This window comes from Lacerta agilis, chromosome 2, assembly GCF_009819535.1.
Source record: "Lacerta agilis isolate rLacAgi1 chromosome 2, rLacAgi1.pri, whole genome shotgun sequence".
Classification (NCBI taxonomy): Eukaryota; Metazoa; Chordata; class Lepidosauria; order Squamata; family Lacertidae; genus Lacerta; species Lacerta agilis.
Genome location: NC_046313.1, coordinates 102,185,339 through 102,195,264, shown reverse-complemented (window position 1 = coordinate 102,195,264; position 9,926 = coordinate 102,185,339). Strand labels below are relative to the sequence as shown.

The 9,926-nt window shown below is 49.9% G+C and overlaps 1 protein-coding gene across 2 annotated transcripts; it reads left to right on the top strand.

The window, feature by feature from the left end:
• Window positions 1–936: 936 nt before the first annotated feature.
• Window positions 937–8,814, top strand: LOC117041998 (probable peptidyl-tRNA hydrolase 2). Of its 2 annotated transcripts, none has more exons than XM_033141432.1 (6): window positions 937–1,084; window positions 1,247–1,321; window positions 3,786–3,866; window positions 4,957–5,054; window positions 5,867–5,981; window positions 8,496–8,814. In XM_033141432.1, exons 1-6 carry the CDS (start codon window positions 989–991, stop codon window positions 8,610–8,612), a joined length of 582 nt encoding a protein of 193 aa, XP_032997323.1. In that variant the 5' UTR covers window positions 937–988; the 3' UTR covers window positions 8,613–8,814. The 2 variants fall into 2 exon arrangements, with proteins under 2 accessions (XP_032997323.1, XP_032997324.1); XM_033141433.1 differs by having other exon boundaries at window positions 941–1,084; window positions 8,523–8,812.
• Window positions 8,815–9,926: the final 1,112 nt, after the last annotated feature.

The window sequence follows — 9,926 nt, the reverse complement described above, 5'->3', positions numbered from 1 at the left end:
GGGACGACAGAGGATGAGATGGTTGGACAGTGTTCTCGAAGCGACTAGCATGAGTTTGGCCAAACTGCGGGAGGCAGTGGAGGATAGGGGTGCCTGACGTGTTCTGGTCCATGGGGTCACGAAGAGTCGGACACGACTGAACAACAACAAAACAGTCTTGCTGCTGTAGCGCATAAATTTATATACACGTCACTTAACCATCCCGGCGTCTTTTATATACATGGGTGGATGTAAAAGAAGCAAGTAATGTAAAGAGTGGGGCTTAAAACAGTAATGCAAAAAGCAGAGTCTGTCACAATTTAATTCAGGGTTTTCAGGCAATCCTATACTTGCCTACCCAGAAGTAAGTCCCACTGTGTTGAATCTGGCCCCTAAGTGTGCACAGGATTGTGCCCTGAATGTGTGCAAGGCCAAGGGGACTCTCTGCTCCACAAAATCGCTCTCTCTTCACCCTGCAATACCAACATTCGTAGTTGAGGTTTATACAGTGTTGTCTTTGGGCCTCCCCCCCCCCCCCAATTGTCGGTTTGTTTTTTTGCGTGGCCATGTTCATTCAAACACACATTCCGCGCTTTGAAATCCATACTTGGTGGTGGGGCGCAGATTTTTACTCTTATTTACGGTATGTATGCTCATAAATATAATAATATATAAAAATATATGCAAGCAAGGCCATCTTTTGCGGCTGCTCCTGCAAGGAAAAGCCCGCCTCCTCCCGCGCCTGCTTCATCTAGCAGGGAGGCTGGAACGCGGCCGCGTCACGCGCGGAAGAAGCGACCAAAGGCGCGCGCAAATTCACGAACCTGGACGGGCCGCGGCGGTCACGAGGGGGAAAGCGCCGCTCGGCGGGCGCTGGCCACTGGCCGCAGCCTCGGGGAGCCGGCGCCGCGATTGGCCAAGACGCGGCGGTGGGCGGTTCCCATTGGCCGGGAGGCGGCAGGGGAGGCCAATAGGAGGGCAGAGCGCCGGCAGCTGCAGCTGTAAAAGAATGGAGTCGCAAGCGCTAGACTCGGACTCGGGCGTGGACGAGTCTCTCGTCGCGCCGCTGCTGGAGCTTGGGATCCCCGAGGTGGCGGCGCGGCGGGTGGGTCGTCCGGCCGGCTGGCTGGCGGATCTCTTTTTATTGTGGGGTGGGGGGAGGGGATGGGGGCCGCTTGCGCGTTGTGGCTCTGGCGGCGCCGGGTGTGGGCCGGGATCCACCCCCTGAAGCCGATCCTCACGGCCGTCTCCCTTTCCCTTCCCGCAGGCTCTAGCGCTCACCGGGGGCCGCTCGGCCGAGGCGGCGGCGCAGCTCTACTTCAGCAGCGGCCTCGATTCCCAGGTAATCCGGCCCGATCTCCCCCGCCCGATCCCGTTTTCCTGCCTCCTGATCCCGCCAGGGATCATTTTCCGGCCTAACCCAACACACTCCTCCCTCTTTGTTCCCTGCTCTGCTGCTGCTGCTACGCTTTTTTTAAATCCTTGACCCGCAAACCTTCCTTTCGGCTGACGCATTTTCTTAGCATGTGAAGAGCGCCTCTTTCTTGCGGCCCGGCACGCTCTGGAATTGGGTACCGGGGACTCCCGCGTCGGAGGGTGTGGCGCCCCGAGGTGATCCTCAAGGGGCGACTGAGCAGCTCGGCGAGATAATTTGACCCCGTGCTGCGACGGTGCACGCGTGCCCCGCAACCGCGTGCACGCATTCTTACTCCCCATCCCTTGAAAGACGGGTTTTTGCTTCCTCCCCGCACGCACCCGCTAGTATGTTTGCGCGCGTGTGGTTTTCCTGGAAAGCGCAGATGAGGATTAACCTCCCCAAGCCTAATTTCAGTGGAAATAATAGGAACCTGTGGGTGTATATGTATGTCTGTGGGTGCCACATTGGTGACATGTGACAATAGAAACTAATCGCTGCTGCCTGTTTCACAGCCATTATTTTTGAGCCCGTCTCTCTGAGTAACTGTGTCTGAAACACCTATGTATAAGCATGTTAAATACTCTCCCCCTCATTCTCCATTTTGCTCTGTTAACCTACTTAATGAAAGATCCCATCCACCACACCTGTCTGGTTGTTAGGATGCAGCTTTGTACAGTGCCGTCTAACTGGTTCATACTGAATGGTTATGGATGACCAGCAACAAGAGTATTTGGCGCCTATAGATTTTTGTGATATGCACCGAAGGCCGTAATGCAGGATTTACATTAAATCAATAGAAGGGGGAGAGTGTTTACAGAAAGCCAACTGATCTTTGGGGGGTACTGGCACATGCAGGAAGACATCCCTCCTGCGAAATGAGAAGCCCTGCTTTATGTAAAAAGCAAGGACCACTTGTGATTTACAGTGTGCACAATCTTATGTGTTGGTAACCTCAGGACTTGATTAGTGCAAAGCCCTTGGGTCTGGAAGCTTTGGTTAGTGCAGAATGCTATGGCTACACAGGACTACCAGCAACACATGGCGTTGTTGCTAAGACCTGCATTGACTTCCCACTTGCTACTGGGCCAAGTTCAAGGTTTTTTGTACCAGACCCGTGCAAAGGACTGAGCCCACCAAATCTGCCATGGCTTCAACCTCCAGCTGCCTGCCAATATTCCGGGTTTCTACAGTCGGTGCGGACTTTGACTGTGTGTTGTGTGCCCCCTCTAAGAAAATGCCTTCAGCACCTCCTTTTCCCACACTGTGTGGGAGACAGCTTCCATGAGGTTTTTAAGCTGAGGTTGGATGGCCATCTGTCATGTATCATCTAGTTGAGATTCCTCCATTGCAGGGGGTTGGACTAGATGACCCTGGGTTTCCCTTCTAACTATATTTCTATCCTCCTATGTACAACACCCTGAATAACTTAGGCCCAGGACTGCTTGAGGATTGGCTTCCTCTGCACAGCCCAAATCAATAACTCAGACAATCCTGGGGGAACACTGTTAGCGGTTCCCTATGGGCCAGAAGCACGACTGGCTTTAAGAAACTAAGCCAGTTGTTGCCCCAACTGAGACAGTGATCTTCTCTTGGCAAGGGGAAGCAGAAAGCTTATAGATGCCCTGCTCTGGAAAGCAATGTTAGATCAGGAAAATACCTTTCCTCTTTCCCCAGCCTTGTGCTGATTAAAACTCCTTTGGGGAAGAATCTGTCCTTTTAATAAAAAAAAAATTGGGAAAAGAAAAAAAAAAACCTGCCCTTTATCTTAGTGGCAGGAAATTATTAGTAGTAATAGTAGTAGTAATGTATCACCCTTTATCCGAAGATCACAGGGCAGTTCACAACATAAAACATAACCTTTGTCCTTGGCCCTTCGGAGTCTTAGTCTGCACATTCAGAATAATCATATAGTTCATTCAGCTCTGCCGCAGAAGGGCTGTCATGTGTAAATAACATAGCTGAGATTTGTGGCCCTGCAACTGTTCCACCCTGTTATTCTGTTAAAGCGATTGCAATACATGAGACCCTCGTAAAGGCTTCCTTAGCACCTCTTTCCATGGTGAAGTAGAACGAACCTAATTCCACAGGTACTAAACAGATATATTTGAGTGTGGGCAGAACCTGGGTGTCAGACCAGGCTTGTGGGAAATGGCGAAGGGCTGTAGCATAGTACAAGGTCCCAGGTTCAATCTTCAGAGGCAGGCCTGGGAGAGACCTCTGGCTGAAACTCTGGAGGACCATTGCTGGCCAATTGTAGACAATACAGAGGTGGCTGGACCAGGGGTCTAACTCAGTATAACAAAACTACCTGTTACCCTGAGCTGTAAACAGGAGAGGCAGGTGACTACGCTGTGACGAAAGGGACTTGACAATCACCATCTCTTTCCAGGAGGAAGAGGATGCACAAGGCAGCGGTTACTATAAGATGGTCTTTGTGGTGAACATGGAGCTCTCCATGGGGACTGGAAAGGTAAAGCTACTCATGGGTTGTTCCGGCCCTTTTAAGTGGCCTTTGGCTTCGCTTGCTGGTTTGCTTACATGTGGGCAGGATGCCTGCATTGCAGAGGGCTGGACTAGATGGTCCTCAGGTTCTCCATATTTGGCTTACACAATCCAGGGCATTTATCCAAGGCTGAAAAGTGAAAGCGAGCAAGAGTCCTTGAGTGATGAGGGGCCCCTGGTTTTGCAATAAATTTGTGGATGGAGGCCCAGTAACAATACTGATGCAGCTGCTTACTGAAATAAGTCAACCTGCTATTGTTGAGCCCTGTCTAGAAGATGATTTGGGTTATGGTTCCTAACTTGCTGCCAGCCTGGGCCTTGCAGGTGATGGGCAAGGTATCTCTGTAGCAGGCTGTCTTCTGTCGCTGCAGCAAAGGCACAGCAGATTTGTAACACAAGCCGTGCGAGGGAAGTGGGTTTCCTGTTTCCTCCCCCCCCCAATTTTGAATTCATTTTTATTTGATTTTACAAATACAAAGTTATAAAAGTCCAAATATAAATCCATGTACAGAGGTTACTCCGAATCTCATGACTTCCCCCCACCCCCTCCATGGGGTCCCATTTTGAACATTTACAACCGCATATTATTCCATACTCCTGACTTTTGTCGAAACAAAAATAAAAATAAAAATAAAATCCTTCCAGCAGCACCTTAGATGCACCCGAAAGCTCATACCAAGAACAAACTTAGTTGGTCTCTAAGGTGCTACTGGAAGGATTTTTTTTAAATTTTTTATTTTGTTTCGACTACGGCAGACCAACACAGCTGCCTACCTGTAATCCTGACTTTTATATCAGTCCATATTGTCCATGGTATTTGTTATACTACAAGTGAAATCAGAATCCTGCCAATGTTTCCATCTGCTTAAAGTGGTCTCCTAAATAACTTTTTTTTTAAAATCCCCATTCTCTTATAAAGTTTTTGTCCTCTTGGTTTCTGAGTTTTCCAGTCGGTTTTGCCATTTCGGCATAGTCCCTCTGCTTGCTTTGCCATTCCTCTCTGGTAGGGGGACCTTGCCTTCTTCCTGTTTCTTGATTCTGGGTGCTTATTGTTGCAGATCGCCGCTCAAGTGGGGCATGCTGCAGTCGGCCTGTTCCAGTTGCTGCAGGAGAAGTCGTCTCACAGGGACATCATCAACCAATGGGATGAACAAGGGTAAGGAAGCAAAAGGGGGAATCAGGCCTGCGGAGGGCACCATTCTCCTAAGACCTTGCAGAAGGGACACCATGTGTCTGTGTCGAAGCTTATTCAGCTTCTGGCTGAGCCAGAGCAACCTCCTCCCGAGTCTCACGATCTCCCGGATGAACTGAGAAGGTGCATCAAAGATGCTGGCTTGGATTCAAAGTCGGTTCCCAACTTAGCATGTTGGCATTGGCGAGATGGAGGAGCGCTACTCTTGAGGAGTTTAAAGGCGGCTGCTTATAGTCTGTTGATCCAGGCCAGAAGCCTTGATCGTCGTACTTTCTGGCTTCCTCTTGGATCCAGCAGACGACATGGCCAAGGGGCTTTTTGATATTTTAACTGGCTTGCTGAGCACCTTATGAATCCAGCACGTCTAGCTTGGTGCCCTGCAGAGCATATTTCAGTGTCGTGTGCGCTGATTTTTCATTGGGGGGTGGGGGAATGGTCACACAGGCAGTGCTGGGGGGCATGGGTGTGGATCCCTCCGCAACAGTTGGGAAAAGGTTTTTAAGTCCTTTAAACAAAATACATCGGATCTTTGTGCCAGTCCTGCACGGACATCATGAGAGCTTTTTCCAGGTACGCAGGTTAGCGTGGGCCTGATCCCCAGCACGCAATGCTGCTCTGTTTGCAGTCTCTGAAATAGGCTTGTAGGTCCTAATTCCTGGGCTGCTGGTCCCTGTAGCTGCCTTGGGGCAGAGCCTCGGGCTGGAGGTGCAAGATTCTGCGTCGGGGGTGGAGTGGGAGCTGGTATTACACTCAAGATTGCTTCGCCTTTCTCTCAGCGCAAAGAAAGTCGTACTGCAGGGTTCCAACACTGACCAGTTGCTGGAGCTGCATGCCTTGGCCCTGAGCCTGGAACTGCCAACATACCTAGTGCAAGATGCAGGGAGGACCCAGGTAATTGGCCAAAGACTCTGAAAGTCGCTTCGCGCTTCCTAGGTATGTTGCCTTGAACAAAGTGAATGTACCTGGTTCTTGTGTTCTGCAGGGATATTAACTGGTAGGTATGTAAGGGATGCGGGTGGCGCTGTGGGTTAAACCACAGAGCCTAGGGCTTGCTGATCAGAAGGTCGGTGGTTCGAATCCCCGCGATGGGGTGAGCTCCCGTTGCTCGGTCCCAGCTCCTGCCCACCTAGCAGTTCGAAAGCACGTCAAAAGTGCAAGCAGATAAATAGGTACCGCTCCGGCGGGAAGGTAAACGGCGTTTACGTGCACTGCTCTGGTTCCCCAGAAGCGGCTCAGTCATGCTGGCCACATGACCCGGAAGCTGTACACCGGCTACCTCGGCCAGTAACGCGAGATGAGCGCAGCAACCCCAGAGTCGGACACAACTGGACCTAATGCTCAGGGGTCCCTTTACCTTTATGTAAGGGAAGAGGGCTTTCATTTCTGCACATGGGGGTGGGTTGACTTCTTGGGCAGATTGGGTATGTTTGCAAATACCTAATGACTTCTGGTTTCAGAACTTGGAGAGCAAAAGGATGTTTTTATTTTCTAGTTATTTTCTTTTTATAGGGCAGGATTCGTTAAGGGCAGTAGGTTTCGAAACGATGAAAGTTTCCACCGAATGCTGGAGGCCCCTGGTTATGGGAGGACTTAGAAATGAAATAAACGAAGCTCCTGCCTTTTGAGCCCTGGAATGCTGTTTCTAAGCCTGTAGTTGAAACTGGTGTCTATTAAGGTTTCCCCCCTACAATACTGAGCAGAGTTGCAAACTTACGCAACTTTTGTTTTTGAAAGGTTCCTTCCAGGTGATAACAAAAGCTGTGTTCTCAGGCCAGCTGTACAATTGCCACTTTGAGAGATCCTTTGCTGCCAAGGGGCAAGCTACAAACCTGAAAAATTCTGCCTGGCATTAAAAAATTCACATCCACTTTAAAAAAAAATCCAATTTAGATGAGGCTATCTTGCTGATCTCAACAGTTTACTCTTTCAATTCCCCCCTACCCCCCCCAAAAACCTACGTTCAACAGCACATACAGCAAGAATGTCATTTATTTACAAAGATCTGGGTTAAACTAGTAGCCCAGCAAAATAATCTCCCGATACCTAGAGTGTGGGAATGTTGAGGATAGTAGGAGAGGATATATTGATTAAATAATACCCTTCCTCACTCACGCTAATAAGCTAGTAGCAGAGCACATTCCCTTGTACATTGCAGGAAGCTAGTTGATGGATTCGTGAGAATCATTTGAGTTAAGCGATCCAGATACTCTTGTCCAGATTGGATTGTTCCTGGTAAATCCCCTTTAGTTCCCTCTTAAAAACAATAATGACACAACAGCCTTCTTTTAAAAGTAATGATAAGGTTTACTTACATTCAGTTCACAGGCAAGATTTACGTATAAGCTAAACAAGCTATAGCTTAGGGCCCCACTCTTTTGCGGGCCCCCAAAAAATTTAAAGGAAAAAAAACCTGGATGTACATTTCCAAAACATAAGATAAAAAACAAATAAAATAAAACCTACATACATCAAATGGCTTTAGATACCTATTAGGTCCATAACTTACCATATCCATGGAGAACCTGGAGATCTCGCTATGCAATTTGGTATACTGTGGGATGCCTTAGGAGAGCAAGAAAAATTCTCAGGGACGATTCACACCCTGGCCAGCACCTCTTTAATCTTCTACCCTCGGCAGAAGATATAGAAGTATAATCAGTCGTACCAACAGGCTAAAAAACAGTTTCTATCCGTGGGCTGTTAGGCTGCTGAACGGAAAATAATACAGTGCAACTGACTTTTGGGGTTGGTGTGTTGTGCGACAAGCACACAGAGTGCAATGAGACTGAGTGGTTGGGGTGGGGAGGCTCGGTTAATTTCATTGTACACAGATTGTACATTGACAATAAAGGTATTATTATTATTATTATTATTATTATTATATAGCATATATTCAACACAAAAAAGCGACAATTTGTTGTTGACAACAAAGGGCCCCATTACCTTCAGTAGCTTAGCGCCTCATCAAACCTAAATCCAGCCCTGGTTACAGTTAACAGAGAAATATGTGGGTTCATTCTCTGTGAGGGATGAGTCCATGTGCTGCTGGCTGAGAGCCAGCAGACAGCAAAAGGCATAATGGAGAGAAGGGATCAGGAGAGTGAGAGGAAGATGGCTGCGTGACTAGCCCCTTTATAGGGTCTGCCAGGGTCACGCCCATCTACCTGGTCACATGCAGGGGGTTGATGCTCCAGACCAGGTGTGACAGGAAGTCCTCCTGGCTGGAGCAACATCCCCCTGTGTGTCCACTCTGGGCAAACCGGAAATGTTGCACTTGACAACCCCACATTGGGAGCACTCGAAAGTATTCAGCAGGGGGGTCCGCAAGGCTGAGAGAGCGCGGTAGATGGAGGGGCGGCCCCAGCTCTCTGGCAGCTCTCTCCTTAAGTGCTTTGCTTGCCCCAGTTGTGGGGTGTCCTCTCTGTGTTTCAGGTTCCGACGGGCTCCCACACGGTCCTCGCCATCATGGGGGAGGAAGAGATGGTGAACCAGGTGACCGGGCAGCTGAAACTGCTGAACTGAGGACAGTGCTTCAGAGCGTGGCTCTGTCTGCCCCCACGTGGAGTCCGCGGGGCCGCCGCCCCCTGTGTGTGTGTGTGCGCGCACGCTTTTCTCGTGGGAAGAGGAAGCTCCTGCCGACAGCAGTTCTCAAGGCCCGTCAGGGCAGCATGCCGAATGGAGGGGCGGCTCTCCTTTATGATAAGGGGAGCGCTCCTTCCCCCCTCCCCACCCCCTTTTCTTTTCCTTTCCAGTAAGGCGGAGGCTTTTAAAGTTCTCTCTCCCAGTTGGATTGTTAGGGTTCTCTCCCCAACGGCTCTGTCATGGACAGGTCTGCATTTTCCATACCACCTTCAAACCAGGTGAGATGATGTACAGGTGTCGCCCAAGCTTTCTTTCTGCACCATGTGTGTGTGTTTGGGGGGGGGGAACCATGGAAGGAATGCCGGGGTAACCTGGCGGCGGGAAGGCTGACCTTGTAGCTAACGCATCGCCGCCTTTTGTCAGTCTCGTCTGGGGCATTATTATTATTATTATTATTATTAAAGGAATGAAGATGCCGCAGCCCCTCTGGACCGCTTGTTCTGTCGCTGAACTGTTCTTAGGAAGCCATTGTTATCCCTGTTTTAGCCAAAAGTAGTTGGAATCCCTTGTCTTTGTATTCCTGCTTGCAGACTGTTTCCCCACCCTTGCGGCATCCTTCCTGTTACCCTTTTCAGGTGACTTCAAGGCGGGCAGGGGGGTGGGGAAGAGAAGGATTTTGAAAGTAGAGCTCGCACCATACAATCACGTATCCAGCCAACAGATGGGGGGATGGAATAAGGAATGGCTGTGCTGGGCACGGCCAGGAATAGGCCATAGCTGACACAGGAGGGTTAAAGCAGGCATGGATAACTTTTTTTTCTGCTGGGGGAGTGTATTCCTGGGTGGGTGGGTGGGTGGGTGGTAATCATTAGGGCTGCATGCTAGCAGTGGGTAGTATCCGTCCTTTTCTCCCCTGCCTTCTCATCCCTTCCCCCCCCCCCCATTTTGCTCCTTTCCCAGCCACCCACATGAAATTAGGCTGTGACGTTTGTCTGCCCACCCTTGGTTTAAAGCAGCAGAGAGAGGCAGCCAAAGCAGGGGTAGCCAACATGGTGCCCTCCGGACGTTGCCGGACTCCCAACTCTCATTGGCCTCAGCCAGCATGACCAATAATCTGGGGTGTGATGGGAGTTGGCCGTTCAGCAAAAACCCGGAAGGCCCAATGTTTGCTACCTAGCCTAGAGCTGAGGACCAATGTAGAAGGGAAGGCAGAGAGCCAGTGTGGTGTAGTGGTTAAGAGCGGTAGACTCGTAA